This window comes from Myxine glutinosa, unplaced genomic scaffold, assembly GCF_964187855.1.
Source record: "Myxine glutinosa unplaced genomic scaffold, kmMyxGlut1.1 SCAFFOLD_1769, whole genome shotgun sequence".
In the NCBI taxonomy this organism is placed as follows: domain Eukaryota; kingdom Metazoa; phylum Chordata; class Myxini; order Myxiniformes; family Myxinidae; genus Myxine; species Myxine glutinosa.
This window is the reverse complement of record NW_027617864.1, coordinates 52,517-78,569: the sequence shown is the minus strand read 5'-3', so window position 1 is coordinate 78,569 and position 26,053 is coordinate 52,517. Positions and strand designations below refer to the sequence as shown.

At 42.5% G+C, this 26,053-nt stretch overlaps 1 protein-coding gene across 5 annotated transcripts; it reads right to left on the bottom strand.

The window, feature by feature from the left end:
• Positions 1 to 18: 18 nt before the first annotated feature.
• On the bottom strand, positions 19 to 25,563 carry TMEM260 (transmembrane protein 260). 5 transcript variants are annotated; one of them, XR_013621653.1, is made up of 18 exons: positions 25,395 to 25,512; positions 24,705 to 24,879; positions 22,302 to 22,333; positions 19,276 to 19,427; positions 18,914 to 19,091; positions 16,543 to 16,656; positions 16,197 to 16,376; positions 16,029 to 16,069; positions 15,457 to 15,546; positions 13,462 to 13,579; positions 11,559 to 11,731; positions 7,780 to 7,951; positions 6,065 to 6,213; positions 4,151 to 4,330; positions 4,009 to 4,062; positions 3,705 to 3,795; positions 1,094 to 1,709; positions 888 to 1,030 (listed from the first exon to the last, which is right to left on the bottom strand). XR_013621653.1 is itself a non-coding variant. In XM_078769245.1 (17 exons), exons 2-17 carry the CDS (start codon positions 24,877 to 24,879, stop codon positions 1,425 to 1,427), a joined length of 2,184 nt encoding a protein of 727 aa, XP_078625371.1. In that variant the 5' UTR covers positions 25,412 to 25,563; the 3' UTR covers positions 19 to 1,424. The 5 variants fall into 5 exon arrangements, 4 of the variants coding, with proteins under 4 accessions (XP_078625371.1, XP_078625368.1, XP_078625369.1 ...); XM_078769245.1 differs by having other exon boundaries at positions 19 to 1,709; positions 25,412 to 25,563; XM_078769242.1 differs by having other exon boundaries at positions 19 to 1,709.
• Between the last annotated feature and the right edge of the window lie 490 nt (positions 25,564 to 26,053).

The following is a 26,053-nucleotide window of genomic DNA, read 5'->3' as shown; positions in this document are numbered from 1 at the left end:
AAGACTCGTGCCATAATGTGTGAGATAGAAAACAAACTCTTTATTTAGAATTTTCCCAACTTACTTTAACTCCATCCAAATCTCCTCTCACTCACTCACTTGTCTCCTCCTTCTCCCCCTCTTCCTTCTTCCCTCGCATTTATATTCCACGTTGCAGGCCTGCCTTTGTCTCTCATTAGCCAATCAATTGGCTGGTCATGGCCTCCAAAGTCCAATGTAGTCGGGGTACGCCTCAACAAGTCCGGGCATTTACATGCTTGGTCACCCGGCTGTACCATCGTACAATAAGGATGACTGCTCCTAACATCATGGCAAAAGTTATTAGTTATGTTACAGCATTATCTTATATTCGTTTGTGAGTAAACCTTTCAATACTGGTTAGTAATGTTGCAAATACCAAAGGATTATATGACAAAACAATAATTGTGCATGTTCTAAATTCTAAGTCCATAAGACCAATAATTACATGATCAACCATTCCAATCAAACAAAAAGGAACATCACAACAAAAATACAAAAATTCTCATTTGCATAATTTAAATATACCACTTCTTTAATTGCCCCAATTATTCCAACCTAGAGCTATAGGCGAGCAGCTCAGGCCGAAAAAGTGCTCTAAAAATAGTCGAAGGGGCAAGTGAGTACGACAAGCTAATTTTTTTTATTTTTTTTTTAAGTATTGGTCCTGACTACATTACCAACCAAAAATACCCATAATTCAATCTCTCAACCTCTCTCTTGCAATCTCTCAACCTCTCTCTTTCAATCTCTCAACCTCTCTCTTTCAATCTCTCAACCTCTCTCTTTCAATCTCTCTCTTTCAATCTCTCAACCTCTCTCTTTCAATCTCTCAACCTCTCTCTTTCAATCTCTCAACCTCTCTCTTTCAATTCCCTAACCTCTCTCTTTCAATCTCTCAACCTCTCTCTTGCATCTCTCAACCTCTCTCTTTCAATCTCTCAACCTCTCTCTTTCAATCTCTCAACCTCTCTCTTTCAATTCCTTAACCTCTCTCTTTCAATCTCTCAACCTCTCTCTTTCAATTCCTTAACCTCTCTTTCAATCTCTCAACCTCTCTCTTGCATCTCTCAACCTCTCTCTTTCAATCTCTCAACCTCTCTCTTTCAATTCCTTAACCTCTCTCTTTCAATCTCTCAACCTCTCTTTCAATTCCTTAACCTCTCTCTTTCAATCTCTCAACCTCTCTCTTGCATCTCTCAACCTCTCTCTTTCAATCTCTCAACCTCTCTCTTTCAATCTCTCAACCTCTCTCTTTCAATCTCTCAACCTCTCTCTTTCAATTCCTTAACTTCTCTCTTTCAATCTCTCAACTTCTCTCTTTCAATCCCGCAGTCTCTGTCTCTCACAGCCTCTCTTACCAAAAAATTTACATAACTTGAAAGTGGATATATTCCGAGTCAAAGTCAAACACGTGGCCCCAAACGTTCTGTATTCTGTGCCTGCACACTGTGGAGTTTGTGAAGTTCACGACGGAGGTGCTGTATGGTAAGTCGGATCATAGGCACGTCATGATCCATCGGTTCTTTCTCTGCATAGTGGGTGAAGTGTGCAATGGCATCGGTGAGGAGCAAGGCTGACTCGGACAGTGACAATCCAGGTTCCTGGAGCCTTTTATGGCACACCAGTGCGTAATTCTTGTGCCAGTTGGGTGGGTGTACCTCACCAGTAGAAAGGATACGCCAATAAAGCTGGTGAAAGAAGGAAACAAAGCAATTATATGCGTTGTTAATACTTATTATCCGACCTTATGTCACAGATTATTGCTTGCGTTTTGAGTTCACGACAAAGTAAAACTGCAAAAACACCCCAGAACTATCACAGCTTATCGTGACCTATCGATATTCCTTCCTGGAAGTCCTTGCAGTGTCCTTGTGTTTTATACTTCTCCCACCCCTCCCCCCCTTCCCACGCCTCCTCCCCCCAAGTCCTCCCACAGATCTCCCGATGTCCCTGCTCTCAAATGTCGTTTGTGTGCTTCCCCTCTCTCCCCATCCTGTTTACCGCTACCCTTATTATATGTTTTATGTGTCTGTTTGATTTGTTTGTGTGATAATTGTTAGCTCTTTCACGAGCCTCGATCCTGTATACAAAAAAGAAAAGAAAAAAAAAAGCCTGATGTACTTCAGTAACATCCAAAATAAGTCGCACTTGCCAGTTCGACAGACTCTCAGCTATAGCTGTCCTCAATGGTGTAGAGCCTTTATCTCCCAGAAGAAAACCGTGGAAAGGGCCTGCTGCCTCACAACGAAAGGCCATTGGTGACCTATCGATATCCTACAGCCTTTTCTCATGAAGTCTTATACCATGCTTTTCTGTTATTCATCCTCCTCCAGCTGCTCCAGGCAGAATATGTGCAACAGTGAAGCACTCTTCCCTCTGTTTCTCTCCATCCAGGTCTAGGTAACCTGCTGAATGCACTCCGTTCTCCACTTTCTTTCAACTTGTACATCCACTGGCATCTACTGTCAAACAACCACATCTCGAAATACCTGCCCTAGCCGGATGTGGGGCTTTTGCCGGTCGCTTTCCAACAAAGTCTTCCCGAGGCACTCTTTTTGCACCAAAGGAACAGCCATCCCTTGGGATACAACACAACATCGTATATGAAGGTTCCGCCGTCATCCTCCAAAGGACAAAACCAGGCTCAGAATGACACTGACACTGCCTGATCATGCTGATTTTTACTGTGTGACCCGTCTCATTATCCTTCCCAACCACAACCAAGTAACTCCTCTTTCTGTCATCTATGCAGCCCCTACAACCCCCCAATGTTCCAGCTTTTTCACGAGCATTGAAGAACTATGTTTTTAAAGTGAGGAAGTTTTGCCATTTTCCAGTGACTGATTTTTATTTGAGTACAAAATCGAACGATATTCAACATTCACAAAGACCGATTTCTTTGTTCTGTGTGCTCGAAATGTTTCTCTTTTATATTGTTCACTATAATCAGCTTACGTTGCTCTCGTGAGTGGTCTGAGTGGTAATATATACCTTTGATGTTTCTGGTTTCCATTTTTAAATGCAATCTGTTGTTTTTGTTTCGCTTAACGTGCAAGACAAACTTTTAAAGTGTAATGTTTAAGAGACCATCTACATATTACAAATGCAGAATTACGAACTTTTTGTAGATCTTTCCTTCATTTCCTACTTTGCTTTCCTACTTCCCTTCGCTCCCATAGAAACATATGCCTTCCCTTCCCTCCCACTGTACATAAATAGTCCCATCGTTTGAGCGTTTGTACAGGATAGAGATAGATATAGATACAGATACAGACACAGATACATCTTTCTCAATTTTCTCCCTATTCCTCCCACATTCTTCTACCCTGTTTTAAATTCTGTCCCTCCACCATTTATGAAAAAGAAATCAGATGGGGAAACTTGTAAATGTATCATATGCAGGACAAGGACATTAGTAGATACGAGTGCACGTCCACATGAATTACAAGGGCATTAGTAAACAATGGAGAAACACAAATGGTATCTGGGATTGGAATGTTTGCACCAACATCATCATCATCACATGTATCTTACATCATGAGTCAGCGGTTCCAAAGGCAACACAAGCAGCCAACCCTTAATCTTTTTTCTCAATTTACTATCCTCCTCCACCACCATCTGCCTTCAGATTTAACTTCTGAAATTGCATCCATAGGCTAAAACCCTGCAAAATTGATCTATACCTGGTAAGAAAGTTTGTACAGATGATGTCGTGTAACCACAGGTTGCCTCTGATCTTCAGCCAGTTCATAGAGGAAGAAAGCATTTTTCATCCTGTTGAGGGATGCGGATAAAAAGGAAAGAAAGTTTAGGTCATATAGAGTTATATTTGCCACAAATACTTTAAAGTCGGAAAATCGTTTTGAGAAATCTTGAGAGAAATGGCTCTAAACACGTGAATTTTGCACAAGCGTGAGACTTTGGACTCTGCCACACATTGGGCAATACTACGTAAAGCTAGAATCGACTGGCTTTGTTTGAACTCACCGTGCTTGCCACATTTCCTCGTTAGCCACAGCCTCCCACGAGGTTGGCTCAAACCTGCGCACAGACGTGCCAAGCGCTGGGGGTTTTGAACACGAAAACAATGCAATAAAAGTTAAGCTGTCAAGGCATATCTGTGGCGTACCCTTGATGAGGATAACTCCAGTTATAAAGTTCTTGTGAGACCTCAATCCAAGACTCTGGGTGAAAGGGGGTCCCCGCTGGGAATAACCTCTCACATACCCCCCAAGGCCTTCTCTCATAGACCCCACGCCAGGACATGTCTCCCTCATTGAGACCAATGCAAGCAAGAATGGGTCGGTGTCTGAAGCAATAATTTCAGAAGGGTGTGGGGCGAGGCGGGAGAGTAAGAATTAAAACATTTGACTTCACACTCCAGACAACTTCAATAACATCTTCACAAGGGGCATGCGTACTGTTCAGCACAAATAAAGATCATATATTTATTACAAACGTACAGGGAGCTTTGTTGTAGGCCTGCGTGTTCAGTATGTTGTTCACACAGGTAGGGGTCGGATTTGATGTAGAGTGCATGTAATATACCAAGTTGTTCGTCAATCGGAAAAAAAGTTTTCCAAGGTTTTAAAACTTTGTTTTAAAAGGAATTGATGGTTTTTGTAATTTGTGAACCCCAAAATCATCATGTTAAGCTAACCTCATCTTGGCTTAATGGTAAAGTTGGCTGGCTTTAGATCTTAAGGGTCCCGAGTTCAAGCCCCTGTCATGAGTCGTTCTCAGCCTGTCAACAGGTGGGTTGACTCAGCCTGTCATACTTCCGAGGTCAGCAAAAGTACCAGCCAGATGACTAGTAACGGGGAGGGGTGGGGGGGGGGGGGGGGATTGCATCAGCGACAAAGCCACGCCCCCAGAAAATGATGTAACCAAGCAGCCACAGGCTGAATATGAACCACCACATCATCGTAAGCTGCTCCCACAATAAAAGGTTACACAAATATGGAACGGGTGTGTTCAACAGATGAACGGATGTTGTGAGTCCGATAGGGTATTCGTCTTTAGAGGGTATTTTACCAGTATAGTTATAGCTCCCAGATTGGAATACTTTAATCATGAATAAAGCAATATTTTAAATAAATGATCATGTGCCTTGAAGTTTGCACTGTAGAAACATTTCGAGTTGGAGTGTTTGGGTTATTTTGGGGAGGAATGAGGGGTTGTATACATAGTCGAGGCTCATGGAAGAGTGAGAATACCGAACGATCAGGATGCAACAGGACAAAAGGACCAGTTGAGAGAGGGGGGGGGGGGGGGGGGGGACACTAACAGCAGAGTTGAAGGACAAGATAGACAGAGATGTGGACAAACAATGGGTGTGGGGAGGAATGGGGGGCAGGGGAGAATGCATGGGGTGGACAAGATTGATATCTCTCAGGAGGGAAAAACTGGAAATTTGGAAGGAGGGCTTCAGTGGAGGGAGGGGCTAAAGAAGGCAGAAAAGATCATGGTTATGGATGTGGGGGGTTTTTTTTGGTTTTTTTAAGAAAGAAAGAAAAGCAGAAGAGTTTGAAAGACTATATGGAGTTGGCGGTTTTTCCAAGTCACTTAACTTGAGGAACAAACCTCTTTGGAAGCAAAATTGCAACAGTGGCCAGGCTGCATTGAGCAACAACAACTTATTCAGATTTAATACGACATGTATGCAAGTTACATTTCTCTTCTACATTGCTATAAAACACTTGGTGGCATTGTGGTGAGAACATCCACTCTGAGTCTGGGAGGTCGACGGTTCAATTCCGACCTTGACCGAGTCATACCGAACACTTTAAGGATAGAGCATGGATAAACCCCATGGGTTGGCATCCCATGGAGGGAATGCAAGGGGGTGTATTTCTCCCTAAAATGCCCCGCTGACTGCAGAGATAAAAGCGCCGCCACCAAATGATGCTGCCGGCCCCCAGTTACTTCCCCCAAGGTCAATGGCCGTGTTTGGCTGATTTTAAGTACTATGTTGACTGCTGTCTGTGCATGTGTTTATATCTTAACAGAGCATTGGCAGGCGAACCATAAATGCAGGCCCCACCCCACGTTTTGGTCGAGGAACGTCCGTAGGCTGAACGTCACTGAACCATCACGTAGCCGACCCTCTGCAGGATGCCAGCGGCTGCCCGGGAAGTGAACCCCATGGAGATGGTGCTGGAGACTGGGCAAGTACCAACTGTAAGTCATCATCTGTAGGCATGGTACAAGGCTCAGCCAATTTTCTCACAAATGGGTTACATTCCATAACCATTTATTTTTACAATATGAAAGGCTTATAGTGGAGCTGACACTCACACACACGCGCGTACATGTACACATACACATACACACACACGCATGACTGATAGACGAGACAAACAGAGCCATAGAGCTTTCGGAAAGTTCCGTCACCTCCCAGGGCACTCTGGGTACCAGCAACGTCACAACAATGGCGCCACCTTTCTTACCACATTCAGCGAGGCATTTACAAAGAAGGAATTTTCTCATAGATGAAAAATTATGGGGATTGTCCATGCTCTTATCTTTTTAAATGCGGAACATCAAGCAAGGAAGCAGCATGCACAATTTTGAGACTATTTGGTATGACTAGGTGGTGATAAAGCATGTGGTGAGGTGGAAAGAACTCGGAAGTGGCCATGTGCTGTGTGCAGGAAGGGTGTCGGAGTGAACTCCATTCAATGTCCAATGTGCGCTGAGTGGGTTCATCAAAAATGTAGTGGTTTGAGAGGGTCATTAACCAGTGTGGCAGCTACATTCAAGTGTAAGGTGTGCACAGAGCGAGCTGCAGATGGAGGAAATGTTGAGTTGGATCTTGGAGACGGCATGAAGCTGGAAGGTGTGAAAACATTTTGTTACCTAGGAGACATGCTGAATGGAGAAGGTGGATCAGACTCGGCAACGGTTGCTCGAGTGAGATGTGCATGGAAGACGTTTCGGGAACTGAATGGCGTGGTGACGAGGAGGGGAGTGTCGTTGAAACTGAAGGGAAAGGTGTATGCTGCATGTGTGAGAAGTGTTATGATTTATGGGAGCGAGACATGGGTAATGAACGTAGAGCAGCAACGAAGGCTGGAAAGGGTGGAAATGTGAATGGTTCGTTGGATGTGTGGAGTATCGTTGAGAGAGAGGAAGACAAATGATGAATTGCAAAAGATGATGGGAATAGAGCCTGTGATTGATGCTGTGAAGAGGAACAGGTTGAGATGGTTTGGTCATGTGTTGAGGAAGGATGAAAGTGACTGGTTGAGAAGAGTGATGGAAATGAATGTAGAAGGAAGTAGAGGACGGTGAAGACCGAGAAAGACTTGGCTAAAGATGGTCGAAGAAGAAATGCGGGCAAGGGGGTTAACAAGGGGAGATGCAGAAAATAGGGCAAAATGGAGAACATTGTCATGGGGACCGCAAGGCTAACCCCCGCTCTTGCAGGGAAAATGGCCTTAAAATGCCTGTTGTGTTGTTGTTTGGTATGACTAGGCCAGGGTTTGAACAGCCAAACTCCCAGATGCTCAAACCATTACACCACCGAGTCTAGTTGCTTTTCGATTTGATCATTAATATTGCAGTCAGAACAGCTGGCCTTATGTCCCATCTCAATTCCATGGTGGAACTTCTGAAATTACACCAAATCAGTTTCATCATCAAATTCCATTCACTACAAGGAGGTTTGAACTAGGAACAGACAACAATACTGGTACATCTCGCGTGGATCCACTCATTCTTCCAGGGGAACAGTCCGTTTATATCAAATCAACTTACCTCCTGGTCTACCAGAGTCACATCAGGCCGTAGTCCACGGCAATAATGCAGGTAACGCAATGCGTTTCCTGGAAGGTCACCCCGTGTAAGCACCAGAGCAGCCTTGGGAAGCGAAAGAAGTATGTTTGTCCCAAACTCCTCAACCACAGTGTCCTGGCTCCTGTTGCATGACCTGCACGTCACCGAAATGGCGGGTTTAGCAAAGTTCCTTCACACCAAACAAGCAAAAATAAAACTCTATCTAAAAGTAGTCATGTCAATTTGTGGAAAAAGAATGGCTCAACCTAGAATGAAAGAAAACATGTCTCTCAGTTGTTTTACAGTATATCCAGAAATGTCCTGAACAACATACCAAAAGTCTTAAGGAATTAGGTCTGTGGAGCATGACCAGAAGACCATTGAAGTATGAATCAAACAAGGATGATGCACAGTGCTCTCTTATCAACAGCAATAAAAGCACGTTAGGATAGCCCACTGAAAGGACTTTTAAATCTTCATAACTCAGAAGCGGCAGGAAGCTTCACCCACTGTATCCATCAAAAGGAGTGCTGCCCCTACATCCACAGGCAGGCCCCAGAACAATATTTTGAGTTGTGCCCCACCCCCCATTCCCTGTCTCTCCCTCCACCTCCCCCCCCCCCCCCCCATTCCCTGTCTCTCCCTCCACCCCCCCCCCCCCACCTCCCAATTGCAGCAGTGTATCAGCATGCATGCCCCTCTGACATTCATTCATATGGTTTAAAAAAAACACTCAATTACCCACTGCCCTCTGGGGGTATGCAGAAAATAAAGAAAATAAGGGTTGGCTAAGAGCCAGAACCAAGGCCCAAAGGCAAACTTCAAAATATTTTTCAAGGATTTTCAAAGCTCAGTCTCCTTTTTGAAGTGAGCAGGAAAGAAAAACACACACGTAGTAACAGTGAACCAAAAATGTTAACAGAAGATGAACACCAGAAACCGTATGCATTTGCAGCTTTCAGGTGTTGGTCATCTCCAACAGCTTTTCATTTGATTGCTGCTCAACAAATGTGCACTGCTCAGTCATTATGATGGCATTTTATTCTCCTTCACTCATTTTTGGGGGAGGGGGGGATTTAACAGTGAAAAAAACGTTGTGCTAAAAGGATTAAAGGAGGTGGGTTTATGGGTAAAAAAAACACATTAAAACTAGAGAGTTCATAGAACACCTTAGCCCACACAGTATTAAGAAACAATGATATGGGCAGGTCTGCGAGCGGCAAATTTGATTGGTCATCATGAGGTAAAGTGCTATAATATTTTATCTAAGTAGTGTTAAACGGAAGGGTTTTGAAAGCGCCAAAAAGGCCATGGGACATTAAAATGAGCTCCATCCGACAAACCCATCATCCGTCCATGTACTTTTGTGTATGCGATATTTCAAAAACCGTTGAACATTTACCTTTCATATTGCAGATATCTATTCGTCATGACGTTATCTCAAACCGATTAGATCATGACTGTGATTGGCTGAATTATGTTGGCATGGCAATGATCTCAGTAACTTGGCCTGTGTATGAGACATTTCAAAAAAACTGTACAGGATGATGGAGTTACACCGTGTACCCCTTCCCTCCCCCTTTCCCAGCTCCTCTCTTCCACAGATCTCCCGATGTCCTTGTTCTCTATTGTTGTGTTTGTGTGCTTCCCTCTCCCTCCCCATCTTGTCTCCCCCTCCCTTTATTGTGTTATGTGTCCATTTGTTTTTTGTGTTTTATGTGCTAATGTGTGTTTAATGTGCTAGCTCTTACACGATCCTCGATGTTGTATACAACAAATAAAAATAAAAAAACGTTCAAGATTTAGCTTTCATATCACACAGATCTATTCCTCATACCACCCAAAAGGCAGGAGGCCTAGAGTGTCAGCTCCTTGTTGGTGTTCCTTTTGCTATTTATGTCCTGATCCAGTCTATGTTCAAGCTCCTCATCGACCCTCAACCTTGTAGACATATACAGGTAGTGGACAAAAAAAATGGAAACACCTGGGTAAATAAGGGACACCAAGCAAAGGCTTCCACACGGGTGTGGCTCATATGCTAATGAAGCAAATAATATCCCAGCATGCTTAGGATCACGTATAAATATGCAACACAGGTCTGGCTGCCTATAATTATGGCTAGCATAGCTGTAATAGGAGACCCCCTCCCTATGTCCCCATCCACAGAGCATGATGGCTTGATGAGAATGACACTGATGTTATCCATATGTCATGACCTTCTCAGTCACCAGATATGAATCCAATCGAGCATTTATGGGATATTCTGGAACGACACTTGAAACAGCGTTTTCTACCTCCATCAAACAGGTGTGAGTTGATTGAGTTTCTCGTGGAAGAATGGTGCCGCATCCCTCCTGAAAAATTCCAGATGCTGGTGGCCTCTATGCCATAGTGCATTCATTTTATGTTGAGGACTCCAGTCATGGACTATATCGTCCTTATCGAGGCCAGGCATTAAATACAAGAGCTATATTGATGGAAAAGTGAAGAAAGAATAGTCAAAGTTTTTGAGGAAGTAAAAAAATCTGCTTTTTGAAAAGGGGAACGTCGTAAGTGTTTGGAAATACATGAGAAGGTAAAGAGTTCCAGAATTTGGCAGTCGAGGGGAAGAAACAAACACCATAACGGCCCACCCTTGAGTTGCCAATGGCCACACAATAATTATGCGATGTAGTGGCTTATTGAGTATTCCATGGTCTAGCTAATGGTGGAGGTACACAAGCAGCAAGTTCTTGGTGCAGAAACCGAAGAAATCTGTACAAAAGAGAAAGAGAGCCAACATTGTGGCGTAATTGGAGCGGGTCGAGTTTTGAGGTCAGATTTGGAGAGTTGATAAGTCCATTACTTTGCATTCAATTCTTTGCAGTGAGGGAATATGGGGCAGATGGGAAAAACATGGAGGAATGCAATGTCGAGTCATCAGCATACCAGTGCATTTCGTTATTTGTAGAAGGTCATTGATAAAAAGTAGGAATAGTGTTGGAGACAGGACAGAACCCTGAGGGACACCGCTCTTAATAGGGAAGGAGGGAGATGTTGAACCATCAACAATTATGGAGATAGAGCAGTCAGAGAGAAAGCTCGATCTGAGAGAGCACAGTGAAGGAGGAAAGCCGAAAGAGGGAAGCTTGGATATTAGACCCAGATGCCAAACTCTTTCAAAGGCTTTTGAGATATCAAATTCTACAACAAAGGATTCCCCAAAGTCTCTCATGCCAACAGAAGAGGCCCAGACATCGTAATGTAAGAAATGATATCACCAGAAGATATTGCCTTGTGAAAGCCATATTGATGGTCAGATAGAAGACTGTGAGATTCAAGATGCTTGAGGGAATGGGAATTGAGAAGACATTCAAAGACTTTGGAAATAGAAGTCTGAGGAATAGGACAGTAGTTGGAAGGGTTTGAAGAATCACCCTTCTTTAAAATAGGCTGTACTAAGGCATGTTTCCAGGAAAGAGGAAGGCATACAGGCCATACTGGCCGCACGTGGTGAACCAATGACCTATATTAAGTGACTTTACATTGGTGTTTCCATTTTTGTCCACTACCTGTAGTCCTGTATGTACACATACTGTATATATGGGTCTTAACCATTGTGACAAAATTATTGAGGCAAGTAAATACAAATAGAAAATGGTAGTGTTAAAGTGAAAACTTACTGATGGATGAGAATTGTTAGGCAAGTTCTGCTCACATCAACCCTCTTTACCAGCCACCTCACCACCCCTTCTTTAAGCTTTCCACAATGGAGTACTTACTTGTAGTTATACTTCAGCTGCCACAAAATGCAAGTGGCAACCAGTAGCCACTTTACAGTTTTAAGCAGGCCAGGCCTGCCAAGCCAAGATGACAATTGGATATGTAAAGCAGACAGGCCTATTCCAGCCATGGCAGAGAGCAGCAGAAGAGGCTGTAGCCAGAAGCGTTCCACCTGAAACATATTTTAATACTGTCACAGGCCATCTGTCTTTCTTGTATTATCAGTTTATGATCGTCAATTTATGATCAAGCAAGAACTTATTGAAATCGAATGTTATATTTTGAACACGAATCAGAACATGAATCGGAAGATAAGTCTTTTGTTTTACCGTACCTTGGCTCAGAATTCGTCCCAATTTCACATGTGCAGAAAGGAGTGAGATAAAAACAATTTTACTCTCTGTCTGTCTGGCAGTCAAACAAAATTGAAAATCATTCCAAACAGGAAACTTACTGTTTTAATGAATGTCACAATGGACACAAAAAATGGGCACTAAGAACTAATGTAATGTGTTAGACAGTGTGATGTAATGGACACTGCAGGAAATGGCAGTAAAACCCAATTAATTTATTAATACCCCTTTAAACCTTCATTTAAATTGCATTATATATACTTAGTATACAATGTAGAACACAAATCGTCTATCATAAACCTCCAGTTTTGCAGTACTGTAGTCTGTATATACTGCACCTGAACACTGCGCTGGGTATATTGTTCTATGAACTCTCTACTTTACTTGTGTTATTCTAAATATCCAAATAAAGCCGTCATATATTGCTCATAAGTCAGAAATTGTGTTGTCTGGCCTGAATCTCCCTTGGGGCCATGTTGTAATTACCTTATTTAGCGCAGCTTTGATTAGCGCTCAGTTTTCAGAAACACATCCTGGGCGTCAATCAAGGTATGATGGTATTTTGATCGCCTTTAAATAAATCTAGTCCTTTTATCATAAAGTGACCCTCATTTTTGTGGTTGGTCATTAACTATTTGCCTTCCCACAAAATAATGTTTTGAATAGGGCAGAAATGATAATTATTCTCTCTCTGTCGGTTCGGAAAACTTAGCCATGCCAACAGAACACAAGTTCAACTGGAGCAAAGTTTATGGCCTGCCATCGCAAATCCCCACACTTCAAAAGCAAAGTTGAAAAATGACAAAAAATTCCACCAGGCATGGCCAAACATCAAATTCTGGAGTTATAAAAATCGTCTGTTTTGACTCCTGTGACTCCAATTCCCCACCCCCTGGGGCATGAACCGTAGGTAAAATCCAAAAAACCAGTACATATTTCATGTGTCCCCCCAATGTTGATAGAGAATAATTTTGCACATCAATTTCTGGCATGCAAATCAAATTAATAACGGAAACGCTGAGTTTGATTTAACACGCACGGGTCAGATGCGCCTTTACTCTTGGGTATCTTGCACAGCTTCGCTCCGGCGTGACTTGGTTCAAGTCCTTGGAGGGTCAAACCCTGGTACCGTTAGAAGGATAAACTATTTTATATACAAATACTGTACAGTAAATTTCAGTATTAAGAAGAAATACAATACAAGATCTAGAATAGACAAAAGTAAAATTAAAGGGATGGCATTAGGCCTTTTCAATGCCTTAATGAACATTCATTACATCTCATCAAAGGTTAAATGCATGTACATAAAGTAAGAGGGGGAAGTTTGAATGGCCTTTGCCATTTAAATAATCTTTTTTAAAAAAAAGGATTGTAATGCACTACTCACCACCCCATCCCACCCCTAGTGAATGTAATAAAGATATAGCCACCGACAGTAGCAAAATGCCCATCATGACCTCCGTCATGCCAAATAATGCACGAGAGGCTGAAATTTGGCACTGTGCAAAAATACAAATCGATTTCAACCAATCTATGATACAACACTCACCACACCAAGGAAGAGAGGATTGGATATATCCAGGTTTGCTCTCCAAGCAAAGAACAAGGAGTAAAGGAGAATCATGAGAAGTAGAAGAAGTGGCAATTCTGATGCATGCTGCCTAGACCTAGGAAAGCAAAGCAAAGGGTGGTAATTTCATCTTCAAAAGTGATCACATCTATACTATAAGAGACCCATTTGTCTGTGTGCGTCGTTGATTGTTATCTCCATATGTAGGTTTCAGAAGGTGGAACAGAGCCCTGCCAGGTCTCAAAGTATCCACCTTTGTGTGTGTGTGTGTGTACATATGTACGAGTGTGTGCAAAAGTGTGTGTGTGTGTGTGTGTGTGTGTGTGTGTGTGTGTGTGTGTGTGTGTGTGTGTGTGTGTGTGTAAGTTGTTAGCTGCTATCTCCACACGTGGGTGCGTTTTAGGAGATGGAGCGGAGACCTGCCAGGTCTGAAAGCATCCACCTCTGTGTGTGTCACAATTTTCCAAGAGATGGCTGAACGGATCTTCATCAAACTTTCAGAGGTTCATCACTGTGTGCCTTAAAATTGTGTGTATGTGCTAGTATGTCTATGAGGCAAAAAAAAAAAAAGAATTAGAATATTTTTGGAAATTTTTTGGAAAAAAAAAAGTTGGATTTTGGGAGATTTTTCCTTTTAATCGCTCTATTGTGGGTGTCGGGAAGTGTTTTGCCCCTCACAAAAGAAACAAGAAAGAGCAATCAGAGATTGCAAACCCTCACCAGGATGTATTTTCAGTGGTTTTTAAGGCTTTTGTGTTGAAACAAATATGGCGGCCGAACTACGTGACCGATGACGTCATCATTTTTTTTCTCCACTAATTTATTCCTAGATTATTCTCAAGAAATTTCATCTTGATCAGATGAAGTTTTGTACTCATCAAATTATGACATCATAATGGAGGCACCTATGACATCATCTTTAACAGATGTTATTACACATGGAGAGTTCTTTACAATGAGCCATGTCTCAATTTTTTTTCTATTCAGCACTTTCAGAGATATAGAGATGCAAATGTTTTTGGTTTTTCCAAGATGGCGGCCGAACCACGTGACCTATGACATCATAATTATCATTAAAAAATTCTGCAGTGGAGTTGCACCGATGGTGAAAATTTCCTGTCAATTGGACCAACGGTTGCAGAGAAAATCATATTTATTCTGTGCGGACAAACAAACAGACAGACAGACAGACAAACAAACTGACTCAAATGCAATACCCTCTCCTCAGGTGAGGGTAATAATAGACTGGGCAACACTGGGTGTTCCTGCTGGTATGTTGTAAAATATAAAATGGCCAAAGTACCTAAATATGTGGATTTGTGATGTCTAACACTGTCCAGGACTGCTGTTACTCCAAACTTGTGAAAATCCACATGACCATATCCTCCCCACTCCAAATAAAGGAAGCAACCACAAGCATCAATCACCTGGTAGGTAGGCAGGGAGCCTATGCTCTTGACAGATATTCAAGGAACTCAATACAAGCTGTGAACGTTTCTGTGGGAGTGAGTGAACCCCAGACAAGTTGCCGTTCTGTCACAGGATGTGAGGTTCAGGAAGATAATTCGAATTTGGGAGGACAAATAATGGTCTACTGTGGGATATTTTATGCCCACCACCAAGTGTTAGCATTCCGGCTTAACTGAGCCTTGGAAAACCAAGCTGAGCCTCCTTTGGAAAGACACCGAGTTGGAAAGACACTCTTGGAAAGACAACACACTGCCGCCTAAGCACAAAGGTGACTGGTTATAGTCGGTTCAGGAATCAAATCCAGACGAGCCACCTCAAAGGTGTACACACTATCACTGTGCTATTCTGTCAGCCCATAAATCAATGGAGGTCCATCTTGCTCCTAATCATAAATGATAACAATGGGATCACGGCAGTACACATGCCTCTAGGATTGAAACCCTCGTTATGAAAACAGTGTCTAAACTTAAATTCACCAAGAACAACCCACAAGACCTGGCTCACCTACGCTGCGGCAGCAAAGACAAGCAGAGGACGAGAGCCAGCATTAAACCGATGCCCTGAAGTTCCCCACAGGTGTGGAACAGCTGTGCACTGCATAACCACAGGGGTATGAAAAAAATGACGGTTTATAAATACAAATAGCAGGCCATGTGACAGAGAACATTCCGAGATCTTGAACTCTCAATACTGTTATCCCGTTAAGTGAAGTCAAATTTATAAACTTTTACAAACAAATTTATAAACGTTAAGTTTAGCTCCTACACGAGCCTCGATCTTGTATACAAAAACAAAATAAAAAAATAAAAATAACCGCATTCTTCAAAGGGGAAAGCATGGGCGCTGCACATTGAAGTATGCTGTCCAATTAGAGGGTGCATCGAGTTAGCTGTCCAATAAATAATCAAGAGCATACATGTATGCCGATACATGTCCCTATAGAACCTTGCGTGTACATTAAACAGGCTAAGGAAGGTAACTGATATATGCAATGTCGATGTGGAACAGTCGTGAAGAGCCATTTATAAAAGAAAAAGACTTCGTCATATGCATATTGCAACAAAGCCCCACCTCACCGTAATGAAGTTAGCATTCCGGAGCCTGATCCTCCTTTAGCCTGAAACGAACAAGGAAATGCAAGGAATATCAAGATGTGTCATGTTTATTAAACATGGAAAGTCGATTTGAGGAGAATGCAACATGAGAGGAGTATTCTCGCTCATTCTGCCCGTCGATCGTCCCACCAGGCTGAACGTGCCATACTCCTGGCGCAGCACGTGCATGAGCAGGCCTCGTACGCTGCCCGTGTCTCCCCAACTCCAGCGTGCCCGGCCCGACCACGAACTCAGGGGAAGGTACGTGTATGGTAACAGGCCTAAGGCTAGGCATGCACCCAGCTGGACCATGATGCGCCAGCTTAGCTCCTGCACATGGCAGAGGCACACAATTCCTTTTCTGCTACGACTTGTATCCTGCACCCATCACCTTCTCTATTTCTCCTCTTTACTCATCTGCCTCACCCCCTGAATATTCCTGAAGAAAACTCCTCGACCTTCCCATCAATCGTATATGAGGTGTATGAGAATTCACCTTTCTTCGATAAAGCTGGTAGAGGAGCCATGGGGCTTGGCAGGCCAATCCCAGGACCATCGTGTGTTGATTGCACAAACTCAGGCCCGAGCAGAAGGCCACCAAGCACGCCAACTGTGTGCACAAATGCAGACAATAGGAACAGGATAAACTTCCACCATGATGAAGAGGTTAACAATTTACCTTTTCGAATATAATGTTAAAGATGGTCGATACAAATAGTAAAATTGGACAATATTAATAAGCAAAACGATTCATTGGAAGGACGCTGTCGGAGGACCCATCTACTAGCACTGGTCGTGTGTGGTCATTGAAGATGCTATCCAGTGCAAAGGGTAGGCGAGTCATTACCCACACCCTGAACAAATTACAAATTCCTTCCCTGACTGACTCCTGGGAAGGCAATGGCAAACCACCCAGCATAACCCTTACCAAGACACGACTTAGGCAGCGCCGATGCTCTGTCAAGAGTAGAGTACTTCACATTGACGAATATGCGCAAACAATGCTGCGTTTACACTACAAGTATGTTTGACCCAGGTCAACTACAATCTGGGTTAAACAAACTGTTGGACTTCCTTTCACATTTATGTCACAGAACCATTAATCCACGTCAGTTGTCAACTCGTGGTCCAACCACTATTGGGTACATGTCTAAAGTGATTACCTCCGTCACCGAAGGTGGACGGAGGTTATGTTTTCACCCTGTCTGTTTGTATGCGAGTAGGATACCTCAAAAAGTTGTAGATGGATTTGGATGAAACATGATGGACAGGTTGGGTGTGTGACAAGGACTAACTGTTTCAACTTTGGTGAAGATCCGTATCTGGATCGGGATGGGAGAATTTTTTAAAGTTGATTCTTCACCATTGAGAAATAAAAATGAATGATCGTTTTAAGGCCATTTTCCCCGCTAAAGCGGGGGTTAGCCTTGCGGGCCCCATGACAATCATGGTTCCCTGTTTGAGGCAATGATTTTATGGCCGGATGCCCTTCCTGACACCAACCCTTGGTCACGCTCTTACGATGCGCAGGGATACGGTGTACCTATTCTAAACCGGGGTACACACCGTGATCATTCATCCCAGCAAGCTGGTACTCAATTTGCCGACCTCGGAAGGATGACAGGCTGAGTCAACCCCCCTGGTGTTAATTCAGCGATCGACCGGGATTCGAACCCAGGATCCTCGGATCCCAAGCCGGCACCCTAACCGCTAAGCCAACACCAGGCTTCTTCTTCACCATTCTTCACCATTGAGAGATGGGGCCAAAAACTATATATAGCACGATATCTAAAAACGTCTTGGGTGGATTATGCCAAAACTTGGCAGATGAGTTGGGGAATTGACAAAAACAAGCTGATTAGATTTTGGTTCAGGTCTGGATGCAGGTCCTGTCTGTCAGTGGATACAAAACATAAACTGTTCAGCCTGGCGGATGTATGCGTCTACCGAGCGCCGCTATAGTTTCTTCTGCACTTGCAATAAGCATTATTTCAGCTATCCGGCACATACCAGCACATGGGTAGCTTCCGTATGCAAATATGCCCAGCTGTAAAATGTTTATTGTTAAAAAGGACCACGTTGACTCGAATGCATTATCCCATATCAGAACAAGTCATTAAACAATGAAAAACAGGTCTGAATCAAAACCGATCAAGTCATACCAGTTTACAAATTTGTATTGATAGTAAATAAACCATCCGAAAGATTTGGTTACAACCTGGTATAGTTATGGTCGATGCTGAAGACATAAGCTGGGTCATGAACAGGGGGGTGCTGTGACATATTTGCAACATTCTGAAGAAGGCACAAGTCAGGCTTTGATCATCACAATTTGAAAAATTATCTTTCCCTCCCTTCCTCTCCACTCCCCCTTTGCTCTGCTCTTCACTTCCCGCTTCCCCTCCCCGACACCACCAACCTTGAGACCTTGGACGCTGAATTTTCAAATTGTGATGATAGCAAAGTACTTCTCGTAACAAACTCACAAAGCCACAGAATAAGCTTGTAATCTCTCAGGACAGACTATGCATTCAAACAGAACCAAACTAGCCTCAGTGACATAATGGTTAAAGCGTCCGCTGTGAGTGTAGGAGGTCGGTGGTTCAAACAACCCCAGCCGAGTCATACCAAAGACTTCAAAAATGGTATGTGCTACTTCCTTGCTTGAGGCTCGGTGTTCACAAGGATGGAGCATGGACAAACAATCATAGGTTGGCAATAATAACACAAGCTTTGATGGGCCTAAAGGCCTGCTCCTGTGTTGAAGTTACTTGCAAGGGAACTCGTATTCTAACATAACATACATTGCAAGGCTCTTCTGCATAACGTAAAAAATTTCTCACAATTTTTTTTTAAAGCCAACCTACTTTAACTCTGATCTGGATTTCTGCAGCTTGCTCAAAACAAACAGAAAGCAGCAGCAGTAGGCTGCCAAACAGGTTGTTGAGGCTGAAAACGTCCGTGCTGACAGCCCACTGCCAAGTCAAGCGTGAAAATGCAAAAACACCGGCCCCATAGATGGCCGCCGTCGGAGAGCCTGTTGCCCTGCTCACAAGATGCACACCAAAAAGCAGCACTCACTATTACAAGAAATAAAATAAATGTACGAATTGGGTACCCATGTATACTAGTCACAGTTAATTACAATCGAAATACAGGTCACGATTTTGCTTAAAATGTCCCCAGGTCTAGCACTCGGCACAAAACAACGGACGATTGGTACGGCCACCTGTGCACAGCTGCATACAAGGTTGCAGCAGCAGCTGCAGCCAGCGTGGCATTGAGCAGGTTAACACGGTAGGCAGGTGTTCCCCACGGGATGCAGTGAAGTACGGCTGAAGCTATCAAAGTGAACAAGGGGTAACCAGGAGGGTGTGCCACCTGAAAGGAAGAACAACATTTATCCCCTTTTACTCAATGCCAATTTATTAAAAACAGGGGAAAAAAATTGCCCAAGAACACCAATATGCAACTTTTTAGCCGCGTCGCAAGACGCTGGTCATAGAGTGCCCTCTGCTGTTGTTGTTGTTCTTCTTGTTCTTCTTCTTCTTGTTCTTGCAGAGAAGACAAAACCTCAAAGCTCCACCCATTCTGGGAACCATAGCTCCACCCATTGTGAGAGAGGCTTCATATAAACAAATATCCACCATTTTATTAACTCGCATAGCTTTGAGGCCTGTTTTGTAGGCCCGTGGTGTCTTCCTCTCTCACACAGTTTTATTTCAAATCAAATTCGATATATCATTTCATTTTTCACAGTCGCTAACATAGTTTTAGACTCGGTTGAAAAAAAAAGGGAAGAGAATCCGATGAAAGTTGCCCTTTATAGAACGAAATGAATTCTCAAAGGCCTGTAACTTCAAGTCCATTGAGATATTTTTTTTTTAAATTGCGGCATGGTCAGTCATACACCGCCCGAAATAAGAGACGGGAAAATGCCGAGATATATATATTTTGTTTAAATCGCGGCATGGTCAGTCATACACCGCCCGAAATAACAGACGGAAAAATGCCGAGATATATTAAAAATTCGTCCATTTGATGACAATCGTCACGATGAAATATTTAATTTATACGTCGTCACAATAATGTGGAGAGAGGAGCATAGCTTCGTTCACGTGTCGCCACATACGGGAAATTGCCGAGATATTTTTTTTTTAAATCGCGGCATGGTCAGTCATACACCGCCTGAAATAACAGACGGGAAAATGCCGAGATATATTAAAAATTCGTCGCCACACACGGGAAATTGCCGAGATATACACAAAGAATTAAGTTAAGCACCCCTACACAACGAATTAAGGTAAGCACCCCCTAATATATATTCTTTGTGTATATGCATACATTGGCATATATTCTAAGGTATGTGAGATCAAATAATGATTGGTATGACATTAGCAATTATCCATTGATGAAATTGAGTGATCAAAGCGAAAAAAAGTGATTGGTGGAGTCAGTGATCCGATCACGTGGGTCCTACACACGTTATTGACGCAAAGATCGCTAGAGGTCTTCTCAGAACAATGACTGTACGTTAGAAAACATAAACGTCATCCACACTGTCCGTGATGGACCTATAGCTCCATACTTAAATTGAGGTGAGAATATGCCTAAAATTCCCAAAAAATTGCACCTTAAATTATTCAGAATAAAATATTGAAAACGGCATGATTGTTATGTTTTTATGTGACCATAATATCACTTCTCCAGAAAATATAGCAATATCATGGGTATATTACACCGTTTTGACGACAACAAACTTGTAATGTGCGAGGTTGTAAAAAAACGGGGGGGGTGCTTAACTTAATTCTTTGTGTATATATTCACTTTGCACAAAAATAACATCAAGTAATCGAATCAATAGGAATGTCCTGTGCCTATAACATCGACGTTATAGGCACAGCTGCATCTAGGTATTGTGTAACATCGACGCGGCTTTTGTTTTAATTAAAACTTTTTGTACTTGTTAAATGACGTATTCCATCCTCGAATGCTCGGAAGGAAGGTAGAATGTAATGACATTTGGCTTTGCCAGTTATGTTTCTTTGAACACTCTTTAGGGAACGTCCATATATTACTTCATATACCTGGTTGTGGCAAATTATCACACTTGATGATTGGGGGGGAACTGAAATTACGACAACAGGGTGATGATATTTGACAGGGTGGAGGGGGTGGAGGGGAGTCCGTGCCCCCCAGATCATATATCATTAAAACTTTGATTAAGGGCTCTTCAAACATTGAAGCATTTCTCATGACCGCCTCTGGTGCTAAGCCTGGTGTTGGCTTAACGGTCAGGGTGGCGGGCTTGGGATCCTCGGGTCCTGAGTTTGAATCCCGGTCAGCTGTTGAATTAACAAGAGGTGGGGTTGACTCAGCCTGTCATCCTTCCGAGGTTGGAAAAATGAGTACCAACTCACTGGGTCCTCTCTCAAGGAGGTTGATGGCAGGATTTGCACTCCGGCCACCGTAAAACACCTCATTCCGTAACACACACAGTGGTGTGTGTCGGGATGGTGCTAAGGTCACTTTGATAGTGTTAACTAACTGACCAACATATAGAATAAACCATATGGCGTCTCAATGCAATCTCTTCACTCCCATGGTGACCGACAGCTTAGAGACTTACAGTACTTCAAGATAATTTAATACTTACATTATTTGCTAACTGGTATCTCAACCCAGGTCATACTATCCTCTTCAACTAAAGTATCAAACAAGCCTGGCTACGCTGCTGTGAGACTTTCGGTCTTGTTTTTCTATGATTTTCAGATGTACAAACATAATACTTACATACATACATACATACATACAATTGCCTCATTTAATATAATAGGATTTCCCAGACTCCAATTTTCATTTAAGAAACCAACAATTATGGTTAAACGTTTTGAAATTTCCACTCTTTTGTCTAAATGCTGAAAATTATGGTTAAAAGTATATTTGAATGACAGATTTCGCACCATCAACGGCAGGTTAAAAGTGCGCTGCAGGGAGAACCGAGTCAATGTAAACACACACAGCATACGTGCAAAAGGCCTTCATACGTCATTTCAAAATTTTGAAAGTCATGTATTACATACAATATGAAAAAATACATGAAGTAAAGTTGGAAAAATAAATAGTAAGAGTTGATTGCAAGCTTTCAGCCTGCACAGAAACAGCTTTTTCTTGGTCATTTACAAATTGCCGTATTTTGTTGAAAACAAAAATTCCCTTCCCAATCAAAATGAAAATTAGCGCCATCATACTCACTCCCAGCTCATACGCTGCAGTGATCAATTCTCCTACGAGAAGGAGGAAAGGGTGAAAAATAAAACAAATTGTATCAACTCAGAACTCAGTAACATAGTTTACATGGTATAATGAAGAACTATTCTTACTCATGAAGGTTATAGTGCAGACAGGTAGAGCAATGGATGGAACCAACAGGAGGTTGAGTGAGGTATGCCAACCGCCGTGGGAAGCAAGAACCTGACATTTCAAGAAACGTTAACCGTTTGTTGGAGCAAAAGTGTGATGAAGGGTTAATGCCCAAAACGTCAGCTCCTCCTTCCTTCTGATGGATAATTATCATTCCTCGATAAAATATTTGTTTATTGAATAAATGAAGTTTATTTAATGTTTATTTGTTTGATTTGTTTATTGTTTATTTGTTTATTTATTGTTTATTTATTTGTTTATTTGTTTATTGTTTTAATATGAATGTTTATTAAATAAAATAAAATATGAAGCTGGAAGGTGTGAAAACATTTTGCTACCTCGGAGACATGCTGAATGGAGAAGGTGGATCAGACTCGGCAACGGTTGCTCGAGTGAGATGTGCATGGAAGAAGTTTCGGGAACTGAGTGGCGTGCTGACGAGGAGGGGAGTGTCGTTGAAGCTGAAGGGAAAGGTGTATGCTGCATGTGTGAGAAGTGTTATGATTTATGGGAGCGAGACATGGGTCATGAATGTAGAGCAGCAACGAAGGTTGGAAAGGGTGGAAATGCGAATGGTTCGGTGGATGTGTGGAGTGTCGCTGAGAGAGAGGAAGACAAATGATGAATTGCGAAAGATGATGGGAATAGAGCCTGTGATTGATGCTGTGAAGAGGAACAGGTTGAGATGGTTTGGTCATGTGTTGAGGAAGGATGAAAGTGACTGGTTGAGAAGAGTGATGGAAATTAATGTAGAAGGAAATAGAGGACGGGGAAGACCGAGAAAGACTTGGCTAAAGATGGTGGAAGAAGAAATGCGGGCAAGGGGGTTAACAAGGGGAGATGCAGAAAATAGGGCAGAATGGAGAAGATTGTCATGGGGACCGCAAGGCTAACCCCCGCTCTAGCAGGGAAAATGGCTTTTAAAATGCATGTTGTTGTTGTTGTTGATAAAATATTTGTTTACTAGTGATGCTGTAAGAGCAATGGCAAAACTCTACCTGCTTGGATTAGCAAGAAAATATCTAATGTTGCATAGGCATTTGTCTTTTTGGAATTGTGCTTTGCTGTATTTAAATTTTAGTCCCCTACCGGTTTCATCAGCGGGGACTGTAGGTTTGCACAGCGCCTGTCTGTCCATCCATCCGTCCGTCCGTCCCACCTGTGGTTTTCCAGAATTCCCGCCCTTACCCTTTAACCGATTCAATTGAAACTTGTTCAAAATATAAAGCTCTTTCTAACACTGACATAAATGTTTAGTACCTTCTCGGTGGGGTGAAAAGCTGACATTTCACATATTGATGCACATCAAAGCCAATATCCCAGATAAAAAAAATAATCACAAAACATTCGGAAAATGTCTGTAAGCAAAAATATCCGTGAACAAAAGTCGACTTGTGCAGCCTCGTTTGCGCACTGTGTGTCACGTGACCCATAAAATAGAGCTTACACTTGAACTGGTTGTTACCCAAGTATAACGCTTCATCCTATCACTAACTGATACTGGGCTCCGTCAGACCTATGTACAGAAGATTAAATTCATTTAAAAATAACCCGGGCAACGCCGGGTGCATTCAGCTAGTAGCTTATATTTATTATATTATGTGTGATGAATTTGCACATAGGATGCACCCAAGTATTTCCTTGCAGTGTGAAAGCATGCCCCATTAGTTATCGTAGGTATAGAGATCACATGGTTTGCACAGCAGCATCTATACAGCATCTATACAGCACAGCAGCATCTATACTGTGTGTATGTGTGTGTGTGTGTGTGTGTGTGTGTGTGTGTGTGTGTCACCATTTTTCTCAGAGATGGCCAAACGGATCTTCAACAAACTTTCAGTGGTGATTAAATGGGTTTTAGGCAAAATAAAAATTGAAGAAAAGTTTGATGTTTTTGGATTTATTTGTTATTTTATTGTTCTATAGTGCCTAAGCCTTTGTAGCTATGTGAAAGGTGATGTTAAATCAATCCCAATCCCATTCCTTAGTGGGTGTAGGGAAGTGTTTTCAGCTCCCACAAAAATAGAAAAATAACAAAATTTGATTTTTTTTCAAAATGCCAACAGAATTGGAACATCATCGGGCACCGCGGGGTACCCCTGAAAGCATCAATTTAAACTGAAAAATAATCTAACACAATGTGATTTCGTGCGACATGTTGGGTTGTAATCAGGGGGTAACGTCACACAACCGTTGACCAGTCTTAAATGTAGATTTATCCGTATCGCCACACACCGGCATCTCCGCCCGATAAAGTGCACTGTAGTGTGCTGATGTACACAGCCAGCACAGCAGCAAGCACAGTCAGGGATGACCCAAGGATTCCAGAAACATCCACAGCAGACACATCGGTTTGGTCAAGACTGGCTTCGACCTCTGGTTGCTGTCTTCGATCTTTCCCCATTGTCATCTTGAGGACATAAAATATTCATAACAAATGATGAATACACAACTTCTCCCTTTCAATAATCATATATTGTACTACAAATGTCGTTTCTGTAAAGGGAAATTTGAACGTAATGTACGGATTTTATGGGGTAGAGGATAGGTCGTGGTAAAATTTGTGTACGTAATAAATAGATGGCCAATGAGGAAAGGTTCACAGTACATGCTACAAAAAAACCATGAGTATGACACTTATTGCATTTAGAAGAGGTAATAATCAGTCAGTCTTCATAAAAAGGGGAACATTGGTTATAAAGCCAAGTGGTTACATTTCTACTGTACAGAAACGGTACTGTCCACGCATATGATATACTGTCCTTCCGTGCACTGTACGGTGCACATTATGATTACAGTGTTCATCGGGACTGGGTAAATGTACACTGCAGATCGTCTTAACAACCAAACCGCCAAACGTTACACTGCGTATCATTTACGCTGCATACAAATACCGTGAATGACTACAACGTACATACTACGTACGAATGTCCAGAACATACTGGAATTCTTGAGCGAAAACTTCTTTCATTTCTTAGTCATAATCATCTTTCTAGACCCCAAGCGCCAGAGTACAGCGCACGCATGACGTCAAGCAGTAAGCGAACAAACAAGGCTCAAACATACGCAGTACGCTTGAACTCAATCACGAACTACTCTACCATGGCACGCATTCCGTGTGCAAATTTAAACCAATATTAAAGTCGTCTTAAAAAGATCCACACTTTATCTGTGAGTCTGTCACTTAATATCTAATAATTTCCATTTTATATACGGTAAAGTTGCGTTGTATGAAGACATATATATATATTTTTTTCTTTTTTTTTTTGTATACAAGATCGAGGCTCGTGAAAGAGCGAACATTAATCACACAGAAAGACAAACCGACACATAAAACATATAACATCGGGAGCGGTAGACAAGATGGGGAGAGAGGGGGAAGGACACAAACACAACATTTGAGAGCAGGGACCGAGAGACATGGAGACATCGAGAGATCTGAGAGAGGGCGAGGGCTTTGGGGGGGGGGGGGGGGCATGGGAAGGGGGCGGTGGGAGAGGTATAAAACATATGGACACTGCCAGGACTTCCAGGAAAGAAGTTGGAATTTCAAACAAGGTGGATCTGGGGTGAATTAGCGGGGG